This window comes from Onychostoma macrolepis, chromosome 25, assembly GCF_012432095.1.
Source record: "Onychostoma macrolepis isolate SWU-2019 chromosome 25, ASM1243209v1, whole genome shotgun sequence".
In the NCBI taxonomy this organism is placed as follows: domain Eukaryota; kingdom Metazoa; phylum Chordata; class Actinopteri; order Cypriniformes; family Cyprinidae; genus Onychostoma; species Onychostoma macrolepis.
Window position 1 is genome coordinate 21,924,796 of NC_081179.1, and position 26,678 is coordinate 21,951,473.

A 26,678-nucleotide genomic window follows, 5' to 3' on the forward strand; every position below is an offset into this window, starting at 1 on the left:
ATAACAACAGTTACAGTTTCCTGCATGTTGGTTATGCCGCTGACTTTGATTTGTTGATAAAACTTATCCACAAATAACGCTCCCTAAAGAAAAAGTACAATAAAATAATATGTTGTCAGTTTACATCAGTGTTGATGAGTGTTGATGTGTATAAAACTGGCTGTATACTTCAATAAAAATCACAATAAACATTCAAGTCTATACTTATACAGGTTTTTTTTTTTTTACCATCATTTAGTCACCATTTTCAAAATATAGATGTAATTTTTCAACACTGTTACAAATTGTAAAACTTCCATTTAAACTAATTTAGTTTTTGTTTAGGGTGACATTAAGTTGTAAAAAGCCAAAAATATATATATATATCTTATATTGACCTACATTAAGTACAATTTTGGCTTGTGTGTCTAAAAAAATGTACTGAATAAATATGGTAAATAATCTTTTTTAATTTGTGTGAATGTTATAATTATAATTACATAATGTCTTATGTAAATTTACATAAGAAGCTGAAATCGAAAAGCATGCTAATTTCATACAAAAACGTTTTTGCACGAATTGCAATGTTTATATATTTATGAATAATTGAACAGGTCCGGGCAAAAAACGGCATCGCCTCCAGTACGTGCCGACCTGTCTTTGAGCGCCCGCTTGTGGTCAATATTCGTATTACAAAACACAAGAGTCTTTTTTTTTTTTTTTTCATACCCTACCCCAGTGGTTTTCAAAGCTCTCCATGAAGTACCCCCAACATTGCACATTTTGTATGTCTCCCTATATCTGACACACCTACTTCAGGTCTTGCTGTCTCCACTATCGAGCTGATGAGTTGAATCAGGTGTGATGTATGAGGGAGACATACAAAATGTGCAGAGCTGGGGGTACTCCATGAGGACAGGTTTGAGAACCACTGCCCTACCCTAAATTATTAAACCAACTGGATTCGGTGTGATCTTCTACGATGAATTTTCCTGAATAAATGAAAAAATAAAAAATAAATAAAATAAAATAAAATAAAAAAAATATATATATATGACCCCACCGATATCCTACTCTATTGTCTCGTCCCCAAGAGCCCATAATGCCAGTGAAAACTGATTACTTGAAGGTGTGTATGTTTAAAAGAAACCACTCAGTGCATCTAAGACTAATATAACATGACTCATCCATATGTTTGCCAGTGGCTCTTTGTTAATAGCTCGATGTCAGTACATGCTTTTTTAGCAGCTGATGAGTGAAAGAGGGGAGCGCGCAGGTGTGGAGCGCGCAGCTAGCTCACTCGCTGGACGGACGCGCGCCTTCTCTCGCGCCAGAGTCCTCTTCGCGCTCTTTCTTTGTCATTTTCCTGCTTTCGAAGCTGAATTCTGATGGAATATTCTCGTTTATAGTTGAAAATATGTCGGCAAAATGGGAAACCGAAGAATTACAGAAGTCGAAGGAAAGGGAGTTTCAAAGGACATTTCAGTGACTGTGAATCAAGCTTTTAACTGATTGATTATCTTGGTGGTGTATAGGTCGTCTACTAGGAATAAAACAGCATTTTGTTTTTTACTGGGTCAAAAAATACTGCTCAGGTTTCCACACTCAAGGAATATGCTGAAATATCTTACAGCCAATCCAAATTAAAAATTTCTTGTTAATACCGAGTGGAATATATATCATTGGAGATGGATACGATGAAGGAACGAGTTTTGGCCCCCGGTAAGGAACGATTGAGGAATCTGGCCGGGAAAACCCTGGGACACTTGCACAGGTATCAAACCCCTTTCATTCAATAAAATAGACCAGAAGAAGAAAAACGTACTGATCTCTACAAAAACATTATTCGTTTATTATCTTGATGTCCAAGTAGCTACAATTTAAGCTACATGTCTACTGAGATTAAAAATTATTTCCCCTCCTTCGATAAAGGATGGCTATATATCACATAATTCATAATCATTCATCAATCTGTGATGTAGCACGTTATTTTCGACATTTTTCGTTTCGAGAAAATATGACAGAAATGACTACAGGCGTTAAAGATCGTGATGCGATCGTGTATAGATCTGGAGATGAAAGAATTCCTCGGAGGATCGTCCCTCTGCCCACAGCGCTCCTGACTCAATTAATAATTCATGAAAAGAAAGTCGTGACGTGACGAGCTAAGAATAAGTCTCTTTAATTAAATTATTATTATTATCGTTGATTTTGATATATTTTTGTATTTATTTGTGAACAATAAAAAAAAAAAACTCTAAAGATTTAGCTCACAAACCGATTTCAGATTTGAGAATAATTCCTTTTTTTTTCGTTTACCTTGTCAAAATTTTCTAAATTCGTTGCGTGTTATGAAAACATTTTTTGTATATTGCATTTAGGCCAGAGATTATGAAACGCTCAGAGTCAGAACGGAACAGTGAATCGTTTACATCACAGAAAAAAAATAAATAAATAAAAATCACTTTGATCCGATGCACAACGGTTAATAATACGCCACAACGTCATATACAATCACATTTCTTATATTTCGTTTCGCGTAATATATTATTTAGATTTTTTTTATTTTATTCTGTAGGCTATATTGATATCTTGAAGCAGCCACAAAAATGTGTTATCAACGGGAAAAAAATAAAATAAAATCGTATTTAACCTGTACTATAGATATGGTCAGGTCTGCTTTTATAAGCTAAAGGAATGCATTTCGATAAAAATGCTGCAATGCGGTTCAAATAACTCAGTTTGCCAAGTCGTGACCAAACAGATCAGAACAGAGATATACAATAGAATTCTGCCAGTCCTCGTCTTTTGCTGAATGGTTGATGAATTTAGCTTAATTATTAAATAAATCAAAACATCTCTGATAACAGAAGAAAACAACAAAACAAAACTCAATGGTTTGTAAAAACAGAGGGATGTATTTTACATCTATGTATCTATTATTTGTTATATCTATTATTTTTCTATATATATTCCGTTTTTTTTTTTTTTTTTTTAGTAGCCTTAAATCGATTAAATTCAACGTTCTACGAACTTTCTGTATATTGTTTTTGTCAACGCTATACAGGAACGTTTTTTGTGTGATGATCGAATAGTCAAATGTTCTTAATGGTTATTTATAATGCTCCAGAAAAAAGAAAGAAAGAAAAAGAAAAGAAAGGAGCTGCTGCCGTTGAGAGGTTTGTTTGAGGAACTGTGTCCTCGCAGGGTGATGGAGAAGAAGCAGAAACCGGGTGAGGTGATCGAGCTGACGGAGGAAGGGAGGCCCGCGCCGCTGCAGCAGAAGAAAGCGCCGCTGTGCGACTGCACGTGCTTCGGGCTCCCGCGCCGCTATATCATCGCCATCATGAGCGGCCTCGGCTTCTGCATCTCGTTCGGGATCCGCTGCAACCTCGGAGTCGCGATCGTCGACATGGTCAATAACAGCACCATTCACCGGGACGGCAAGATCATCATCAAAGAGGTGAGGGCCCTCCTGACGGGGCCAGAGCTCCTCCTGAGAGTCAGAGCACCTCAGCATCTCAGTCCTTTATATGAAAAAAAATAAAATAAAATAAAATAAATACAAACAAAACAAAACTGTCCAACATTCACTGTTACACAAAATAAAAATAAAATAAATGCAAAATTTCTTTCGAAGCGTTTAACGTGATTTTTTTTTTTTTTTTATTGTTATTATTATTATTATTTTACATGTTTATGAATGAATCGATGAATTAACCGTGCGCATTTTTTTCTTTCCATAAGAAAGCGAAGTTTAACTGGGATCCGGAGACAGTGGGAATGATCCACGGCTCGTTTTTCTGGGGCTATATAGTGACACAGATCCCTGGAGGATATATATCCTCACGACTCGCTGCCAACAGGTACTTCGCAATGCGCATTGATCTCCATATTAAAAATTGTTTAATAGGCTACATTTAATTTCTTACTAATTATAACACATATTTATGTATTTACGTTTTGTTTTATTTTGCATAGTGGTTTATATCTGGCAACAGTACAAATGCTTTTTTAAAGGGCAAATCATGTCTTTTGTGTGCTTTATTTGGTTGCCATGAACCCTGAATGCAGAAGAGCAGCCATGCTTTCCTCTGGAGAGCTCATTAACCAGCAGACAGACTCACATGCTCTGTGTGTTCACTGTGAGACACGTCCTGATTCAACAAAACTCCCTTTGACTGAAATAGACTCATATTTTTAGATACCTAGTATGTCATTATCCATTCACACCTAAAATGTGTGTGTGATTTACATATATGTAATATACATATTTGATCAATTAATGGCTCACAAATCAAATTTTGCAAATTGCATTCTTAAATATTGTAAATGGTGTATTATTGCACAAAATTGTATTGAGATGTAGTCTGTTAAGTAACCTTCATTTAGCCTATATATATATATATATATATACAATACAGATTGTTTGAAAGCAGCTTCACAGAAATAAACACAGGAAAATAACAGAATCAATGATGCAGACTTCTTCAAATGTGAGATGAATCCAAATTCGGCTGTAAAGCAGCTCCATGCAGCAGGAGACAGAAGAATAGCATTAACGATATAGTAAAATACAAATACTATAGGAAAGACAGTAGACTGTACATGAAAGGATCAAGTCTGTCTGAGCACCTGTTAAATGCAATTTTTACATTTCGTTGTTACATCTTGGCTTCGAGAAGGTTGACTTACATTAATTTGATTTCACACATTAAAACAGATGGCTGCAGCCTATGCAAATTAGATCTCACACACAATAAATAAAATACGTGTTTTCCTGCCTTTCAGCATTGTTTGAATGATTTCTCTACTAGACACTGATGCCCTCGGCTACTATTGTCTACTCAGTTAATGTTATTTACTGTCGCTCTTGCCATTTATTTCTTGCTCAGGGTTTTTTTTTTTTTGCATCTGCTCTACAGATATGCCTTCAGTCAGTGTAAGGTTGCTGCCGATCGGATACAGTTAAACTGGCCAATCTATGATTTCAAACCATTAGAAGCCATTAGTAAATTCTTATGTGCACACTTTGATCTGCAGGGTGTTTGGTGCTGCTATCCTGCTCACGTCGACTCTCAATATGTTCATCCCCTCTGCTGCACGTGCGCACTACGGCTGTGTCATCTTCGTCAGGATACTGCAGGGCCTCGTCGAAGTGAGACTCTCTCCTCTCTTTTAATACATACAGCATTTATTCATTTGCTGATTAGTAATTTAACAGATGTTTTACACTAATCACATTACAGGTTCAGCCCCACCAGAGCAGCCAGATGCTGGAATATTAGTTTAGTTTGACAGCATTTGTAGCATAGACAGTAATTTCAACTAAAATGAACAATAATACAATTAACTTACAATGAAAGTCTATGGGACAAGACATTATGCAAGGATGAATGTTTAATCACACAATTTAAGTATAAAGTATAGGCATCAGATTTGAACATTATACGTGTTAACATGAATAAAATTCTATATTAATAACACTTTACAATAACAGTGACAGCATCCTGTGTGACAACCAGCCCCTCTCAGTGTTAGACGCCAGTGCTTCCTGTCATAGCTAAAGTATCTGATTTCAAAAACAATGTCATAACTATTAAATGACTCACTTATGATTTGAAATCTGTATTTAACCTCAGAACAATCTCAAAGTAAAAAGAGGTGCTAAAGTCTGATTTTGTGGTGGCTGTGCTTTAAAATTAAATGAGTGTAATCTTAATTCAAGTGATTTTGAAAGGATTTTGAAAAGTAATCGAATATAATCAGTTACATTACTTTAATAAATTAGTTGAAATAGTTACACTACTAATAGTTACACTTATTACAGGGTAACTTGTAATCTGTAATCTATTACATTTCCAAAGTAACTTTCCCAACACTGATTACAACCTGTGTAATTTCTCGATCTGTCTCCTCTAATGCAAAAAAAAAAAAAAAAAAACATACAACAGGACGTCACATCAGGTTCAGGTGTGTTGTCCCGCGGACTGTACATCAGCACAACAGAAACACTGAAAACACAGGAGTGACAGATTAGAAGAGAACAAACAAATCATGGAAAACGAAAGCCTTGTATTCAAACTAAAGTCACTGAAAGAGTTTTAGCAGCTGCTTGCTGCCTTTGTGTGCTGCTCATCTGCACTATTGCTCACAATGAGTGTCGACTGTACACGACTTAAAAGCCATTTGAGGTTTTATTGTAAGCACAGTAGCTTGTGTTGTGTGTATTGACATTAGCTCTGTGGATGTGCTCTCCTCTGCTGGCCGCAGCAATTTGTGTCTATCAGTGACTGATTGTGTGACAATTAGCTGCTAATGAAGATTTAATGGGCGGCATTAGTGCATTTGTGGTGAATCAGATCTGATCAGACTGCGTTTGTGCAAGTCTGCATGGATCATTAATCCTTATCTGAAATGCGATTGTATGTGTTAGTGTTCATTTGTTAAAGGTTAGACTGCTCTCTGTTTTTTTATGACCCATGTAAGGGATTTCATTTAAGATTTTCAATATTTTATTACACAATACATGTAAATTTAAATATAGTTATATAACAATGCCCTGCATCTTGAAAAAATACCTAATATCATCTGATATATGTACACACACACACACACACACACACACGTACATAATATACGTAATATATATTATTAATTAATGTATTATATGTGACATTTGGCAATTTGATTATATATATATTGTTATTATCAAAATGGCAAAGGGTTCAATGATAGTTACAAATGAGTGTAAAAAGTGGAAGTTTACTAATAAAGTCTGAGAATCAAACAATTTATTTTAAATCAATACCCTCAAAATTAGTAAGAAATTAGACATAAGAAATAAATGTATTTAAAAAATAAATAAATAAATAAAATATATATATATATATATATATATATATATATATAATAAATAAAAGCAATTACTGACAGTTTGACATGTTTCTGTGTGTCCAGGGTGTGACCTACCCAGCATGCCATGGGATTTGGAGCAAGTGGGCTCCGCCCCTCGAGAGAAGTCGTTTAGCCACCACCTCTTTTTGTGGTAAATACAGTTTCTCTTTTTAAAAGTCCAACTAACACAGACTTCCCAGAATAAAAGCTGTGAAAACGCCCTGTTTCAGGTTCATACGCGGGTGCTGTGGTGGCCATGCCGTTGGCTGGAATATTAGTGCAGTACTCAGGCTGGTCTTCTGTCTTCTATATATATGGTAGGCTTATGATCTTGAAATTATAACAGACTTTTCTTTTTTGGGTGTTTGATTTCTTGACTGTTCTTGTTTTCTCTCCGTTGGGCTGCAGGCAGTTTTGGGATTGTCTGGTACATGTTTTGGATTCTGGTTTCATATGAGAGCCCAGCAGATCATCCCACTATTACAGATGAAGAGAGGACTTACATAGAGGAGAGTATTGGAGAAAGTGCCAATCTACTGGGGCCGAGTGAGGTACGTTTCCTAGTGTGGCCAATTTTTAAAAAGAAATTAATATGCTCAGCAAGGATGCATTAAATTGATCAAACGTTATAGTAAAAATATTTATAATGCTGTTCATTTGAGCTTTTTAAGCTTTAAATAAAGCTGAAAAAAATGGAACATGGTTTCCACAAAAACATTAAACAGCAACAACTGTTTTCAACATTGATAATAATCAGAAATGTTTCTTGAGCAGCAAATCAACATTTTAGAATGATTTCTTGAAGATCATGTGACTGGATTAACGATGCTGAAAATTCAGCATTGCATCACAGGAATAAATTACATTTTAAAATATATTCACATAGAAAACATTTATTTTACATTTTAAGAATATTTCACCATTTTTATATTTTTTTCTGTATTTTGAATCAAATAACTGTGTGCCTTGGTGAACATAAAAGTCTTCATTAATAATAATAATAATAAAATTGAGTGTGAAATTAACAAAATATTTAGTAGAAAAGACAACTTTTTAGCAGAAAGGTATTAGCAATAAAAAGTTGCAAATCTCTCAAGTTTTCTCAAGTTGCCTGAGTTCTAAGAGCTTTTGCCCTGGAGAGAGATTGAGAATCTTTTACGATTCCGTTTCATTTCAATGCATTTGAGATGCAGTTGCTCAGTTTGGGAATAGAAATCCATTACATAATTTTACACACAAATACATTTTTTTTTGTTGTTGTTCAGGAACTGGTCTTTCTTTCTTACCATCTATCTTACCATCTATTTGTTTGTTCCAAAACTTTTTTTTTTTTCATCAGAATGCAACTTTTGAATGTCTAGTAATGGAGAGACTGTAGAGGCAAAGTAATTATAAAATCATGTTTGAAGGGGTCTTTAAGCACCCTGTGAAATGGTTGCTCAAGATCTCCATGCTAGATGTGTCCTATAGACTTTCCCGTCTCAATTTTTAACCTGATATATATATTTTTTTCTCCTACAGAAATTCAAGACGCCCTGGAGGAAGTTCTTCACCTCCATGCCAGTCTATGCAATCATCGTGGCCAACTTCTGCAGGAGCTGGACCTTCTATCTGCTGCTCATCAGTCAGCCAGCGTACTTTGAAGAAGTGTTTGGCTTTGAAATCAGTAAGGTGAGAGAAGCAGCTGAACTGATTTAGGGGGAAATATTTTTACATTAATCAGATCTCAGGCATGTCATTGTGCTTTTGCGATTGCTGTATGAATTGGTCTTATGTGCAATTCTTTCTCAGGCCTCATTTGAATCGTTACTACCGGTCGTGTTTGACCCTCATTCACTGCTCTCATGCACTGAGTCGCCCACATTGGATTGTATTTGAGATGTTGGCCATTCAGAAATGTGTGTTCACAGTGGCGTACATAAATAAAACCTGACACTGTTATTGATCTTCGACTTCTGAGCTGAAAGAGTGACATAAATCCTGAAGGCCTGACAGGTGTAATTGAACCACTGCTTTGATTCTGCTGGTCAGAACTGCCTCATAGTGCAGCATGGGAGATTGGATTTGTTTAGTGGTTTTATCAGTCAGGGCTTGTTTAGGATTTCAAAATAGTGATTTAGTGCTAGTATATAGTATTTCTAGTTTTTACTATATAGTATTTTTGAGCCACACATTTTGTATCAGGTATGTTAATTAAATAGCATTGTAGAGGTTTGCATTGTTTTATTTGATAAGAGAAAAATGCCAATTCTGTCATCATTTACTAACCCTTAAGTTGTTCCAAACCTGTAAGGGTTTTTTTTTTTTTTTTTTCTGCTGAAGAAGAAATTTTGAAGAATGTGGGCAAACAAACAGTTGCTGGCCCAAATTAACTTCAGTAAAAATACTATGGATGTCAATGGGGATCAGAAATGGTGTTCAGTGGAAGAAAGAAATTCATGCATGTTTGGAGGATGATTGTAAGATGGCAGACGTTTGGGTGAACTATGCCTTTAAGAGTGAATTTTGACACACAAAATACATGTAATTTAATAATTATTGTTTGTACTGTTCATTTTTGAAATATGGCTGAAGTCTACTGCCGAATGTACAACAAGCATTTATTGTAAATCAAAATCTACTTAAATGTCATTAAAGTCAACTCACCGTTTTTTAACTTTGAAGATTTGAAGTGCACTAAAAGTGCACACTTCAATTCAGTTCAATTCAAGATTATTTGTATAGCGCTTTTCACGATACAAATTGTTGAAAAGCAGCTTTACAGAAAATTACATTTTCTACATTCTGTTTAGGAGTAGCTTATCAGTGGTGACTATGTCATCTCTTCTCAGGTGTTCGGTCACCTCAGATCTTTGTAAGGGTTGGATCCAGACTGAAGCTTGTGTAATTCCTAGTTGCCTCGGGGTGCCAATCCCGTGGCACAAACAACATTAGCATAGCTGCTGTTCCATCCAAGCAAAAGAATGATAATGTGCATTTGATCAGATGTAACTAAAGTACAAGGTTATGAGGTACATTATGTGAATGCTTGGCTAAAGACATGTGTCTTTAATCTAGATTTAAACAGAGAGAGTGTGTCTGAACCCCGAACATTATCAGGAAGGCTATTCCAGAGTTTGGGAGCCAAATGTGAAAAAGCTCTACCTCCTTTAGTGAACTTTGCTATCCTAGGTACTACCAAGAGTCCAGAGTTTTGCAACTTTATGGAGTGTGATGAATTGTGATAGAAGACAAGTTAGGTACGCAGGAGCTGAACCATTAAGGGCCTTAAACGTAAGCAGTAATATTGTGTAACTGATATGGAACTTAATAGGCAGCCAGTACAGAGACTGTAAAATTGGGGTAATATGATCATATTTTCTTGACCTGGTAAGAACTCTAACAGCTGCATTTTGGACTACCTGTAGCTTGTTTATTGAAGACGCAGGACAACCAGCTAGCAGTGCATTACAATAGACCAGTCTAGAGGTCATGAATGCATGAACTAGCTTTTCTGCATCAGAAACAGGTAGCATGTTCTGTAGCTTGGCAATGTTTCTAAGATGGAAGAATGCTGTTTTTAAAACATGGGAAATATGATTTTCAAAAGACAAGTTGCTGTCTAATACAAAACCCAAATTTTTGACTGTAGAGGAAGTAACAGTACATCCGTCTAGATGCAAATTGTAATCTAAGAGATTCTATGTACTGTTTTTTTGGTCCAATAAGTAACATCTCTGTCTTATCCGAATTTAATAGGAGAAAACTGTTGGTCATTCAATGTTTTACATTTTTAACACATTCTGTTAGCTTAGATCATTTAGAAGTTTCATCTGGTCTTGTCGAAATATATACAGTAGTTGAGTATCATCAGCATGACAATGGAAACTAATCCCATATTTTCTTATAATATTACCAAGGGACAACATGTATATTGAAAATAGCAGAGGCCTAGGACAGATCCTTGTGGCACTCCCTATTTTACTGGCGTTAATTGAGTTGATTGCCCGTTTAAAACTAGACAATGTGATAACAATCAAACAGGTAGGATCTAAACCATCTTAAAGCCCACTCTTGAATACCTGTATAGTTTTGTAATCAATCTATAAGAATGTCATGATCTATAGTGTCGAACGCAGCACTAAGATCAAGTAAAACTAATAATGAGATGCAGCCTTGGTCCAGTTTATGTGCTATGATGTCCATAAAAATCATAAAAAATCACCATTAAATTAAATTGTATTAAAAAAATGTAGCTCAGGGATTATTCAACATTTTCCCTTTGTGTTTAATGAAAAAACATAAATCATAAGGGTTTTTGTCTATTTTTTTCTTCTTCCAAATTTGTCAGAATTTTGGTGAACTATCCTGTGAAGTGAAGTCATGAGGACTGATGTTTTTTGTGGTGTTGTCAGGTCGGTATGGTCTCTGCTCTGCCTCACCTTGTCATGACCATCATAGTGCCAATCGGCGGTCAACTGGCTGACTTCCTGCGCAGCAAAAACATCTTATCCACCACCAACGTCAGGAAAATCATGAACTGTGGAGGTAAGAGTAACCACATTTCATTAGAGTAATTGTATCTTGTATTTGGAATTAATAGAAAACATTGCAGTATGGTGTGACCCTTGACCCACACATCATTTGGTTCTAGGGTTTGGAATGGAGGCCACTCTGCTGTTAGTGGTTGGTTTCTCTCACAGTAAAGGTGTGGCCATCTCGTTTCTGGTGCTAGCTGTTGGTTTTAGCGGTTTTGCTATATCAGGTGAGACACTCACACACTTCACGTTTTGAAATTTACTTGCATTCAACAATATCTAAAATAAATGTCTCCCAATATTTATAATTTCTTCTCTTATCCTGTCCCTCTTAAAGGTTTTAATGTCAACCACTTGGACATCGCGCCGAGGTACGCCAGCATACTGATGGGTATTTCTAATGGAGTGGGCACTCTCTCTGGTATGGTCTGCCCTCTCATTGTAGGTGCCATGACCAAAAACAAGGTGAGAAATCCTGAAATTAGCCCTACTTCATTATCAAATGTTTCATTATCAAACTCTGCAAAATCCGACATATGAAACAATAGTGAGATTTTTTTTTTTTTTAATGGAACAGTTTATAGTTTAAACAATGTTTATATATCAAAATATTTACTTGTGCGTGTGTGTTTTTTACTCTTTTTTTTTTTGCATGCTACCATACACTACATAAGCATACTTGCAATTAATTTCACAAAATGTGCAGTGTATGGCAGAACACACACTGAATTATTAAATGGATGCTGCTTTATTGGGATAATAAATCCCTCCCTACACATTACCCTTCCCGATACTTTATTTTCAACTTTTCGGCAAAAGGCGGATTCGAACGTGATGATTGCATCATAAAAAAACGTGTTAAGGACTTTATCATCTATGCTACCGAAGCCGTCGATTAATGGCCTTCTTTTGTAATGTTGTCCAGTCCAATCACACGTTGGTGGGTGGAGTTAGTATAAATAGCCTCTGCCAACAAGGAGGGCTATTTGCACTTAGTGTAAATAGACACTCTGAAAATGTATTGTTGCATGACACATTTATACATTTACATTTATAAAGCGTGCGTATGCACAAAATTGATCTTAAATTGTGCGTACGCTTAAATCCACGCCAGTGCTCATATTTGTAAAAACTGTCTTTGACGTGGAAAAGTGCTTAGCATCACGTCAGGGTCTAAGCAGACTTACGCACTTTTTCTTGTCGGAGTACTGCAGGTTTTTGAAAATGTAGGCTGTTCTTGCAGCTGCTGTTCTAAATTAAGATGATTGGTGATATTTGATATGTTAATGACATTAACTAGGAGTTGTTTACAAGGCAGAGAGCTGAAACCATTCAGTTGCGTGCAAGTTCAAGATCATTTGCGATTCATAGATTTCACATCTGAAAGATGTACACACGTTTTCTGTTTGTGCATTCATTCTATGAATCACACGTACACATATTGGAGAGATGATCGTAAAATCAAATTTAGGATGGTTTCTGCGCAAAATATTATAAATGAGGCCCATTGTTTCGCATGCTGTTTTTCAAATATTGGAGAAAGTATACAGTGAATCTCCTTTCTGTGCATTTTGTGATGAGCAGTAGACAGGCATTTCATTCTAAATGTAGCCACTAAGAATTACATAATAAAAGTCAAAGACTGCATTCCTGAATTTGTCTTTTCTTGTCCGTCAGACTCGTGAGGAATGGCAGAACGTGTTCCTGATCGCCTCGCTGGTGCATTACGGCGGCGTTATCTTCTACGGGATTTTTGCGTCCGGCGAGAAGCAGCCGTGGGCCGATCCGGAGGAGACCAGCGAGGAGAAGTGCGGCTTCATCGATGAAGACGAGTTAGCGGAGGAGACGGGTGACATCACGTTGAGCCATGCTCCTTTCGGGGGCCAGGCCGCTTTTGGGGGCCCCGCCAAAACATATGGGGCCACGACGCAGCTGAACGGGGGATGGGCCAAAGGCTGGGAGAAAACCGAGGAATACATCCAGGAGGATGCCGAGCAGACGTATACAGGAGATGGGTACTCCTAGATCTTTATTCGCAATGAGTCAAAGCAAATCTTTAAAAAAAAATCAAAGCAAAAAGAGATATGAGTGATTATAGACACTGTACTTAACACGCATAGCTACAGAAGTCAGAGATGTTTTTGAAAAGAGTCTTTATCCAATCTGAAGTGAATAGAGAAGATATTTAAAAGGAATTAAGTATTCAGAGATATTGATCAGAATATACTGGTAATTATATGAAAAGGTCATATTTAGGATTATATAAAGAATATATATGGCTATGTAAATGTTTCCTTTAAAAATACAGATATGTTGAGTTTATGACATTTAATCAACTGACAATATTTAATAGCACAGACATCTGTAATCAAAGCACAGGTCTTGGCTGTTTTTTTGCAGGTTTAGACTAGTTTTGTGTCTTCTACTGTAACTTTAGCAGATGTTTAGTTTAATCGGTCAGGACCAATTAGAGTAGAGTAGGATAGTTTAGATCAATGTCGTTTTGTTCAGAAGAAACAAGTGTTTCACTCTGGTTTACAGAGCTCTTGCCATTGAACTTACAGAAAATATGCAAAATTTGGGTTATTTAACTATATTATATAACTTAAAACTAACAAAGAATGCTGTTTATCATTATGTACGTGTACTATATTACACATTATAAACTAGTCCCTTTATTTGGGACATAAACCTAGAAGGTAGAGCAAAATAGACATTTACTGTTTGATGCAGAAAGAATCTAAAATAGCACAAATTTGCAAAACATACCTGCTATATCTGAATGATGATGTGTATTAAAATAAGTGTGAAATATATTGATAAACCTTTAAATGTTGAAACATCCTAAAGTACACTTGAGAACTTTTTAAAGTGCAATCTTGTCCAAGTTTTGTTCAGCTATAGTTACATCAACAATACATTCAAGTGTGTGCTTGGCAATACGGTCCTGTATTTTAAGTGGTATTAAGCTGGTCTTCATTTTAAATGTTCTGTTTTAATCAACATATAATGACAAACCGGTCATTTTCTAAGATACTTTGAATGCACTGACATGTTGTTATTTGGGAAAACAAGTTATTTCTATCTTAAGTATGTGTTTTGACATGGATTTACTGTTTCTGTGAGACTGTTGTGGATCTGGGTCAGTGATATCTGTGCTTACTGTTCTTACTGGGCCATATTTATCATAGAAGCTGGCATTAAAATGTGAGGCTGGCCATTTGGGATGTATATTGTGATGCCATTGAGATCATTCCATGCGTATGGTCAAATCCTGATCATCTGATGTATTTAAGTGTTGCCATGCAAAGCTGATGTAATATGTTGAGTGAATTTCACAAAATCTGTCAGGATGTGCAGGTTCCATCCCACCTAAAAATCTAATTTTATATAAAATTAAGCCTGCGTTTAGGACCATTTAATTTGTTTTATTATTTATTACTTTTTAAAAGCATTCATTACAATTACCCCCCCCCCCCCCCCAAATAAAAATAAATAAATAAATAAACAGTAAAAATAAAATAACAAAATAAAATTAATAAATAAATACTATCAGTGTTGTCAATATAATAATAATAATAATAATAATAATAATAATGGTCCAAAAGCTTGATTTTCTTTTGAAAATTGTGCATGTTTTTGTGAGATTCACTCTAATTCTTCACTCATGACACAAACCAGTGTGTTGTGTTTAGTCAACCAGCAGTAATCTAAGATGATGTGTCAAAGTCTTAAAAAATAAATAAAAATAAATAAAAATAAAAAATAAAAAACACCTGTTAAGAACATGTACTGCAATAATTTACTGATGACATCAGCAATCTTGTTATATTCAACATCTAATTCATTCAAGAAATCTGAATTGTGTTTACGGAGTCATTCGAATGGTTGCGAAAGTCTTACCGAAGCATCAGAATCAGCTTATGTTTGTTCTGGTCAGAAAATTAAAGGCCATTTTCAAAGTTTGGAATCTGAGCCATGCTTTAATTTGTTCTGAAACTCAGCTAGATGTTTTCTAGATTTGTGTATTTTGTGATGAATTGATCACAAACCTAAAGCTCTGTTCATGGCCTCTTGCCTGAGACTGAAGTGCACAAGTGATTGTTATATTCTATTGTTGTGTCAAATAGAGCGATTTGTTGATGTCAAAAAGTGTTAAACTGTATGAATTGCTCACTAAGTGTGATTTTATATACAATTATTCAAATCAAGACATTATGATGTCTTTCCTTTGATTTTTGCGACTGGTGGACCAAAATTTAAAGGCAATTTTCTGGTTTTGAAAAGATAAGAGTTGATGTTCTTTATAGAGTGTGATGATTATTTTTGCATGATATAGTCATTAAAATCATCCTGGGCATTGATTTGAAATGGTTGTGTCTCTCTTTGTGAAGATCTAACAGACATGTTTGTCCTTGTAACAAGTAAGTTTTTCTTACAAACATCAGCTTGATAAAGTTCAGTTAAAGTTTCCATTAATTATGAACGTAAAATTTAATAAATTTTTATTCAACAGCAATTAACATGCAATTAAATGTACAGAAATTACATTCAGTTCACGCTGAAGTTTATTCTTTTAAAGTATAGTATTTCCATAAAATGTACTATTTAAAACTTTTCAGAAGGCGAGAACATATACAAGGGTTTGTGAAAGTGATCAGTGACCCATCATGCTTCCTGTAATGTACTTATGCAAAACGTATATAATATCCTTCAAACACTCAGTCAGGATTTCTCTAATGTGTAAACCTGATATGTAATAGTAGATAGATTTGACTAAATACACCAGTGGATCTCATTAAGGTAAATGACCTACAAAGGACAAATTACCGCCAGCAAATTAGATGAGAATAAATTACTAATCAATACCATTTATAACCCCCAACAGACTGCTGAGCATGCTGATCATTCATTTGTTACTCGGCATGAGAGTATGGAACAGAATTAAAGACCAGACCCTATAACACCCAAACCAATACCAGACCACCCGAAATCAGACTTTACCAGGCCTTCTAAGACCCAGACGAATGCCAGACCCCAAAAATCTAAACCAGTACCATACCTTCAAAGACTAAAGCCTAGACCAACACCAGACACCCAAAGACTAAAGCCTAGAATAACAGCAGACCCCCCCTCAAAAAAAAAAAAAAAAAAATCTAGGCCAATACCAGACCTTAAAAAACCCAGATCAATAACACACCTTCTAAAGCCTAGACCAATACCGGACCCCCAAAGACTAAAGCCTTGACCAAATACAGACCCCCAAAAATCTAGACCAATACCAAAGCCCCAAGCACTAAAATTTTGACCAATAACATACCCCAAAGAACAGCCTAGTCCAGTACTAGACCCCCAAAGACTAAAGCTTAGACCAAAATCAGACCCCCAAAGACTAAAGATAAGACCAATAACGGACCTCAAAAGACTAAAGCCTAGACTGATACCAGACCCCCAAAGACTAAAGCCAAGTCCAAGTACAGATCCCAAAGGCTAATTCCTAGACCAATTCCAGACCCCCAAAAATCCAGATCAATACCAGACACCCAAAGACTAAAGCCTAGACCAAATGCAGACCCCCAAAAATCTAAGCCAATGCCAATGACCTAAAGGCTAAACTTTAGACCAATACCAGACCCCTAAAATAAGCCTAGTCCAGTACCAGACCCCCAAAGAATAAAGCTTAGACCAACAACAAACCCCCAATGACTAAAATCTAGACCAGTAGCAGACTCCACAAAGAACAATAAAATCTTAATAAACGAATAAACAAAGTATTATTATTTATAAAGAATATAGATAAAGAAGATTTATTTATTTATATTTTATTTTGTTTTATTTATTTATTTATTTTGCAGTAGTCAGTTAGTCAGCATACAGGTAAAATATCGTCAAAATCATCCCTTTACCTTTCACCCCCGCTCTCTTGACTGGGCAACAGTAAGCAGACATGCTGTGTTGAAAATAAAGGATGGGCCGTCTCACTTTAATGACCTGGGTTGGCTTCCTCTGTGGCGTGCGCTAATGTGACAGGACACACATTGCTGTCACCAGCCGACCGGAACATGTTTTCCCACAGCCCACCAATGACACGCGTCACGCCAATTGCCTCCGTGACAAATCCACCCACATGACACCCATCAGCTTAAAACCCCCAAAATGCAGTGCATGCAGTTTGAATCTATTTATGATGGTGTATACTGATAGAAATAGGTTCAGCTTAGGATATTGTCCATTTAGGAAATTGCTGTTCTATGTTTTACCAAACAAAGAGTAATGGATCAAAAGGATGTGTGTGTGTGTGTGTGTGTGTGTGTGTGTGTGAGAGTGTGTAATAAATGAGTCTGATCCAGTGCTGCGCTCGGGGCAGCAGGTGTTGAAGGGTATCCCAGCATCTCTAGGGACCGTGGGGCTCTAATCAGAATCCAGAATGAGTATGTAATAACCAAACCTCTGCAGGGCTCATGGGACACCAGGATCCAAACACAATTATTTCTGTGAACCCCTCCCAACACAACTTTACTCTCCCTAAACAGTTATTGCAAAGGGGGTTCATCAGATGCACTTTGTCTGCAGAGAGGCAGAAGTAAGGTTTACTCAAGCAGTCTGTGCGCTAAAATAAAGTCCTCCGCTAAACCTGCAGACACGAATGACTAAACGGGAATGAGTCAATGGTGACTGAGTCACACTGGGCTCTTATATTCAATCCTTCTGCTTCACATAACTGTTTTTCTCACTTTTTAGTTATTTTTGCTAAAACAAGCATCATTATTAGTATTAACACTTTGAGTTAGTTATGTGAACAAATCCCTAACCCTAAATATTAAACAACTCATGCCAGATCATTAGTAATTGTGCGGGTCACCCGCCTCAATGAATTTGAGACAGAATAAATCAGAATGACAGAAAAAGACAATCTGGAAAGATTCGATGATGGAGAAAGTATTAACGATGCCCAGCTTGCATCACTAACATTTTTGTTAGACAAGGAATCACTTTGACATGGCAAAAAATCTCAAAATTTTTAATATTTGTTTTCAGTACTTTTCTTATATGCCATCACATACATTTTCCCATATATGGAAATGTATTATTTAAAAAATCGCATTATAGTTTCCAGTATATTTTCATATATTTTGTTAGGGTACTGAATGCCCCTTTAGATGAACCCCACATTAGCAGCCACCTACCAGTTTCTAACAACCTCCCAGAACACTGTAGAATCTTCTAGTAATTATCTAGCAACTCTGCAGAACACTTTAGAAATCACATATCAACCCCCATAACATCCTATCAACTCCATAAAAGTCATACCGGTGACTCAGAATTACCTAACCATCATCTAGCAGTGTTCGAGTGAACTTAGCAAACATCCATGCTACCGGTTCTGCTCAGCTAAGATACAGCCGGTATGAGAAGTGGACATGCTAACAAGGATGTTTAGCATCAGTTGTTAGCGCACCTCTTGAGGACAGAGGAGTGAGGTTTAACTGTGCAGCACCGACTAGCTGGCCTCCGTAACAATCAGCCTCCCAAACCTCACTCCCATCCGGGTCACGGCACCAATTCAATCAGTACCACGCAACCCATTTTGACAGGAGATATAGCCTATAGCGTTAGTGTCTACTTGCTAGCTGTTATATTAGCAACATGCCAACTACCATTTTGAACACATTTACAATTGCACAACAATGCTCTTGCAACCATATACTGTATATTTATATGTAGATGCCTCATTAGATGCCTTCAGCAAATGATTTTTTGGAATCTGATTACGTAATCCAGATTATATGTAATCAGTTACCCAGCATTGCATATAGCTATGCTTACAACCACCTATAAAACCCTAAAAAAAAAAAAAAACACTTATAAATGAACTGCCAGCCACCCACAACATCAACATCAACCTAGCAAATAACCTCAAAATCCCAACAAAAGCATAAAAAATAGTTACAAACTCAGAATGCTATAGAAACCACCTAGTAATGCATCATTAACCAACCAGAACATCCTAGCAACCATATAGCCATGTTTTAACAAGTATGCATAACACCCTATTAAAACCCACTGACACCAAGGACAATTACTATAACGTAAAAAATATCAGTAAAGTTTTAAGAATTATTCTAATTTTTTTATGAATAGAATTGCTCACATTCTAGTCCACAGTCAGCACAACTATAACCATAATGACACAGAGGAAATATATCATTGGAAAAGCTTTCAGAATGATTATTTCCAGCTGATAAATTGTATGTGTATATATATATATATATATATATATATTACAGCCAATCAGATCACACAAAGATGGCAGGTGACATAACATAACGTTATTGTGCGTTGGATGTTAATATAATACTTATTACCAATATATGTATAGTTATGATTCTTGTTGTTAATGGGATTATTTATTTATTTATATAAAGACAAAGATAAAAATAAAAATCTAGATTCAACAATGTAACTGATCAATATCTGTTGTGCTAAATTACAAAGGAGGTTCCTAGGGAATAAGAGGCTGGTTTCTCATGTTATGAATGTGCTCCTCTCCATCATGTTTATGAACTATTGATGCCCTGAGGCATTTATTCATGTAATTAGGTTTTAAATTACTCTCCCCACACACAAACAGAAGAAGTTTCTCTGCTGCACAAATTGCACAAATGCTGGTTGACATCCCTGTGTTTGAAACCTGACAGGTTAGCAGGCGAAATGAGTCCAAAAAGCCTGGTGTCTGGTAGTACGGCACAACTGCACACATATAGGCACGAAACTAAATGAATATTTCATCACTTATCAACACTTTTCCTGTGTTTGAGAATCATCCCCTCCCCTTTCCACCGCTCTGTTCTTCACACCATCTTAAAATAGTTCGATCCTGCTGATGCCGTGGGATCTGACAGTATTTTTTCTCCCTTGAAAAAGCATCTCTGCATTGGCTCAGGTTGCCAGATCTGCTCTGTGGAGACCAGCAGTGGATTATTTAGCATTCATCCTCCTTCCTGGAGAGAGATAAGATGGAGGGACCTACAAGAAATGCGCAGTTAAGGTCTGTGCCACCGTGAATATAAACTCTGTTTACTTTCTAAATATACATTACTGGTCTTCTTGCGCACATGCACACACAATGCCCAAAAATGCTGCATAAGTAAGATGCTCACTAGATTTTAAGGCAGAGCCTGTGAAAGCTCAGTTTTAGAACCTCGTAGAAACATAACTGGCGTCTTTTTCTCAGGAGAATAATCTGTGAAACAGAAGACATCAGAAAAAGTCTATTGCTCTTCATTTAATCTTATTCCTGTCTAGGAGAAACAACTGAGATTTTGAAGAGATCTACTTTGTGATATTTGTCCTCTGGGTTGGGACTCAGGTGTGACTCAAGGCCTCTCACCTCTCACTTTGACAGTGATTAAGAGGAGAGAAAGCGACTTTCAGAGACAGACGGGAGAGGGAGACAGACAGAGAGCGAAAGAGCAGGAGCCAAATCTGCTTAAGCACACACCGAGAAGGGCCAACACGTCCCCAGGGGCCGACTCTCCTATTCAGAGCTGACCCTCAGCAGATGGGATCTGTGCATGTATGTGCATGACAGGCTTAGATTTTAATGAATGCTACAGCTCTCTCTCTCTCTCACTCTCTGTCACACATGCAGCCTTTGATTAAAATGTTATTTAGATGAGACCAGGGAGAAAAAAATAAAATAAAGAGATGAAAAGGCAGGGGACTGAATCGAAATGAAAAAATCTCTTGAGAAATAATGATGGTGTAATTGTGCATTTCTTGAATTCGTCTTGCATAGCATCTAGGATAGATGTTTTGCTTTACATTTTCCATACGTCTCAGTTGATGGTCACACAGCTGAAGTCACCAGTTTTGTCAAAACACTTGCCAAGACCTAGTGACCGCCAGCATTTCAAGGCATCATGGGCATGCATTAGACACAAAGGCTGTCCAACAAGGACACTCTAAAGCCCACAAATGAAGTTCCAAACATAGGTTCAGGAGGAGCCTATTCATTAAAGGTGGGGTATGTCATTTTTCAAAAAGCGCGGGGCCGAGTACAAAAACAAACTTGTAGCCAATTAGCAGTAAGGGGCATATCTACTCGTGATATGGAGGAGAGAGCATTCAGTGAACAGCCGAGCCGAGTGACAGAAAGATAGAGATGGCGGACAGAAAACAAAAGCGGAAAGCTTACCCCACCTTTAAGTCCTGTCAATTATTATTGTGTATATAAACAGCTGCCACTGAGCTGTCCCAGCGACAATTGTTCTGGCATTCCTCCACCTCCCCATCTCCTCCACTTATTTGACTTTTTATATAACTCTGAGCTCAAGCCGAGCCTCAGGATTGAGTATCCTTTGAGGACAGCAAGCCAAGTTCATTTACCATTAAGACTGAATGGGTGGGCAAACTTGTGAATTTTTATAACACAAAAGTATAATTTCACAAGCTTGTACTTACGTATAATCAGACTGAACAAGTAGTATGCGTATGTGGTATGCTGTAGGAAGTGAGGGCTCCGAGCTCAGAATTTAGCCCAAACTCAGAGAACTCCACCACATCCCAAACTAGGATGGGAATAGTTAGGAGTGCGGAGTCAAGGTGGAGGAGGGATGCCAGAAAACTGTAGTGGAACAGAGGTTATGCCGAGTTCACACTGCACGGTTTTAATCCTGATTTTCACTCGGCGACAGGTTTTTGTGAAATATCTGACAAATCGGTGCTCGTTCACGCGAGTGACAGTCACGCAGTGTGAATTATCAAAGACGCGATCTGAAAGAATCACTGACACATCACGCCCGTGAAATATTTGGCATGCAAAATATCTGGGCCTGTCGGCGATTCAGAATCCTGCTGTGTGAAATGAGTTCTGACTGAAAAACACATCAGCGATGACCTACAGCCAATGGGAGAGCAAGATACAGGGCAGTTCGGGGAGGAGTTATATGAAACATAGTTTGCGGATCAGACAGAGTTGATTTAGAAATTACCCCCCTCCCCCATATCTGAACTTCACGTGGCGCATTCACACGGGATAAGCAATGTCTGTGAATTTACTTGAATTTACTGAAAAATCTCCTGGATACGATGTCTTGTTGTTATAGCTGTATTATATATCATAAACAGAAGAATGTTCCTTACCACATGCTATACAAGTCATCCATCTCCATCTAATGATTCTTTATAATGATTTCTTTATTAATATAATTTCAGGAGGAGTACGCCCGTCTTATCTTACCATTAATAACTAAGTATAAAAACAGCCTCTTACCACTTCCGATGTTAGTTCTTTTGGCATCCCTCCACCTCCCCATCTCCTCCTTTATGCATATTTATTTAATTTATCCTTCTGTCTATAGGGGGGCTATCGGAGCTTGAGTAGAATATCTCTCTGAGCCCTCCATTGCAGACATCAAGCCAAATCCATTTACCACTAATGCTAAGATTATATGGGCACATGAACTCGTGAAACTGTATAGTTGAATGGTCTATAGAGATATGACCCAGCACCCAAAATACTATCAAAACACTACAATGCAGCTTCCATTCTTCACTAAGGATTGATAAAAAGGTGCACAGAAAACAAAAACCTTGAAAAAAATTATGTATGACCCCGCCAAATCCTGGACAAATCACAGAGATGCGGATTCGCATGGGACTAATATTATCACAGGACCTCAGTGTTCGGCAAAATATGGTAGGTCATTTACAGGGGAAATTTTACTTTACAAATTACAGACATGGTCAGTTCGCACAGGATTTAAATCACAGACAACTTCAACAATTATTACAAATGACTAGAGGTCACCAGGTAATACTAATCCCATGCGAATAAGGCTTTTGTTAATGAAACATCAATTAGAGCAGGGGAGATCTACCTTCCTGCAGAGACTGGGCACTCCTGATTTAGAGGTTTAAATGTGTTCTTCTAAGTATCTCAGTGTCAACTTGGCTTGATTGTACTACAATAGGGCTGTCCACGCCTATTCTTAAGGGGCAATTAAACTGCAGAGTTTGGCTTCAATCATAAATAAAAACACCTGAACGTCTTCAGAATTACTGGAAACTTCCAGGCAAGTGTGTTGGGGCTGGATGGAGCTAAACTCTGCAGGGAATTGTCCCTCCAGGAGCAGGATTGGTCACCCTTGTTCTATATGGACACTGGAACAACCATGCCAGTGATTTTTGAAGTGTAAAACTGTGATTGGGGAGCCAGAAACTACACCAGGTTTTGTCAGATTTTACCCTGTAGAGTTTAGCTCCAACCCAATCTAAGACTTGCTTATCAAGCCAATCAAGGTTTTCAGAGGTACAATAAATGTACACATAGGTGAGTTTGAGCTAAACTCTGCAGGACACTGCAGTTCATCCAGCCCTGACATTTAACCATTACGCTACCGCTACACTCCATGTTTTGCAGAACCTGACCCACTTCCTGGATTCATTACCCCAGACTGTGTGGCAAATACTCCTACCAAACCTCACAAGTTCTCACTAACAGCAGCTGCTGTGAACACACACTCTGGTCCATGTGGAGAGCTATTTATATAGATATCTATCAGCAGAGCTGTCGACAGTGTTGTACGGCATCGGGTCTGCTCATGAAACCAGGCAATAAAATGAAAGACTGGGAGCTGTTCTGAACTACTGCTATAGCACAAGACAAAAAGAAAAAAATGTCTACTCTAAGAAACGATGCTTAAGACACAGACATGTTCAAGCAGCGGTATGAAATTGGGTCTATGAAACATCGCTGTCACACTTTAGGCTCTGTTCTCAAATACTGAGTATGAGTCAAACTAAACAGTCCATTTGACTGCCACCGCCCTTCGTTTCATGTTCTCTTTCCTGTTCAACTCCTCTTCCCTTTCAATTTCCCCTTCCTTTCTTGTTAGCCTTTCTCTTTCCTCTTTGTTTTGTGATTCACATTCCATTTCTCCTTTCACTTCATTTCCTTTCTGGTTTCTCTGTCTGCTTACTTTCTGGTTCCCCTCTCCCCTTTCCTCTTCCTTAATGGTTTGCTTTCCACTTCCTCTCTGCTCCCCCTTCTCTATCTTTCCATTCCACTTCTTCTTCCCATTCTTCTTCATCTTTTATCTTCACCTTCCCTTTTTCTTTCTTGTTCCCATTCCCTTTCCCATTTTGCTTCTCCTTTCTTTCAAATTCCTGTCCCTTTCTCTTCCCTTTCTCTTCCTCTCTGATCCCCCTTCACTTTTACCAATCCACTTCTTCCCTTTCCCATTCTTGTTCGTCTTTTTGTTTTCTCTTCACCTTCCCTTTTCCCTTTCCAATTTTGCACCTCCTTCCTTTCCCCATTCCCTCCATTTCTGGTTCCCCTTCTATTGCACAATCCCAATTCTTGTTCATCTTTTCAATTACGATTCTTTCCATTCCAATCTTTCTATTCTGTTTTCTCTTCAACTCTCTTTCTTTCTTATCAATTACGCCAGTGAATTTAGGCTGGGATGAGTCTCAGAACAAGCTAAATAGTGATCTCGCTTTCATTTTTTTTCACTTCCTCTCTGTGCTCTTGTGCAGAACTGAGAACACATGAGTGATGGAGGTGCGAACAACTGATCAGCAGATATTACAAACAGAGCAAGTGCTAATTAAACCAAAGGCAGTTTGTCTGGAATTACTCACAAAACAAACGCTACACAAGCTATAACTTCAGTCACATCTGCAAGTCAGCTGAAGAAGCATTTCTGATCTACAGTTTGTGGGTTTTTCCATGTGTAAGAATATGGAGACGTTTCTAGGAGATTTGCTGATCCAAAGGATGCGACTCATTCAGTGTTTTATATAAAAATATAAGTAGCCTTATATTAAATTCTCTATTTGTCAGATGTTTTATTTAAAAAAAATAAATAAAAGCACAGTTTAAGACATTAGAGGTGTACAATGGGAACAAGTGACAACATTTGTCCTTCAGTATTCATCTGCTCCGCTTCTTTCTAAAAAGCAGGATCCTTCATCTGTCTGCAGTCTCTCCAAGCTGTGCTTTTCATCACATGTTTAACTAACCATGTCCTCATTGGTGCTGTCAACACCCCGCCCCCAACACACGCTCACACAGCTCACCATGTCTACAGGGACTACAGATAATAAAGGTGTGCCTTTATATGTGGAAAACATGCGTTTTTCTTTCATCTCTGTGTTAAATAACCAGTTTACTTGGTTATTTAAAAGCCACTTAATATGTGTGCAGATTGTAGTGCTTGAATCAATACTACTGCATTAGTTTAGCAGTCAAAACCACTGGAAATCCAACAAAAATACACATCACATGACTTTCGAGAAGCCAATCAACTGACAGAATCTGTGTTATAATATCAAAATCAAGGTTTTGTGGTTTGTGTATGTCTGTTGAATGCTAGTGTAGCCTTTGCAGATGTACACATTCCCAAATTTACAGTCTTTCTCACAAATCACGATGACATTATCTTGCATCAGGGTTTGTGGCTGTAACATAAAACTATTTGCCCTTCAATACGCCCCATCCAAAATGTCAGTTTCAAATGGAAATATGATAAAATAGCACTCGATTAAAAAATAAAATAGGGTCTTTAAATGTAATGTTGAAAACAAATGAATTATGTGTATGTTAAATTTAAATTATTAACACGTGCATGGTGGATGAGCGCAATCATGGGAAGGTGAATAATTAATTTACATCTAATACTTCAAAGGCATTCTTGCATAATGCCTCTCCACAAACGAGAGATGGGAAAATATCTGTATTATGGCTGAATAACGACATCAAGATTTTTTCCCCCATTTCAAAGAGAAGTCCATAATGAATTGCTGCGTTAGGGAGGAAATCTCGCCTCTGATTATTCACTGTGGAAACGGTTGTGTTTTCTCAGCATTGCCCTGCTGCTTTCTCAGTGCATATTTGAGCTGAGAAAACACATTTTCTTTGTTTCCAAGGAGACAGGGACGAGAAAAAAACGAAGAACTATTTGTCTGCTCTGCTGTCAGAGAAAGCACAGCATCTCGAGAGCATTGGAACAGAAAGAAACTACTTTGAAGTGTCTGCCGTTTCTGTCCATGAAGGAGAGGATAATTGCACCACTTTTTTTGGTTTTTGATCACTAATTAAAAATGTTTAGCCTAAAATTTGAAATCTTTTCTACATGCCATTTACATATTAGCTGCCATCAGTAATGGGTGGATTACTTACAAATTGTAATGCGTTACTGATTCCAAATTACATGACAAAAATTGTAGTTATGTAATCAATTACACATTTTAGGTAATGTAATCACTTTTAGATGGCTT

General features: G+C 37.2%; 1 protein-coding gene across 1 annotated transcript; it reads left to right on the forward strand.

The window, feature by feature from the left end:
• The first annotated feature begins 1,294 nt into the window (after positions 1-1,294).
• Positions 1,295-15,745, forward strand: slc17a6a (solute carrier family 17 member 6a). The gene is made up of 12 exons (XM_058767122.1): positions 1,295-1,753; positions 3,187-3,442; positions 3,727-3,845; positions 5,023-5,137; positions 6,940-7,027; positions 7,107-7,193; positions 7,285-7,427; positions 8,398-8,547; positions 11,271-11,403; positions 11,510-11,620; positions 11,731-11,858; positions 13,071-15,745. The coding sequence occupies exons 1-12, from the start codon at positions 1,668-1,670 to the stop codon at positions 13,416-13,418; spliced, it is 1,764 nt and encodes a 587-aa protein (XP_058623105.1). The 5' UTR covers positions 1,295-1,667; the 3' UTR covers positions 13,419-15,745.
• The last annotated feature ends 10,933 nt before the right edge of the window (positions 15,746-26,678 follow it).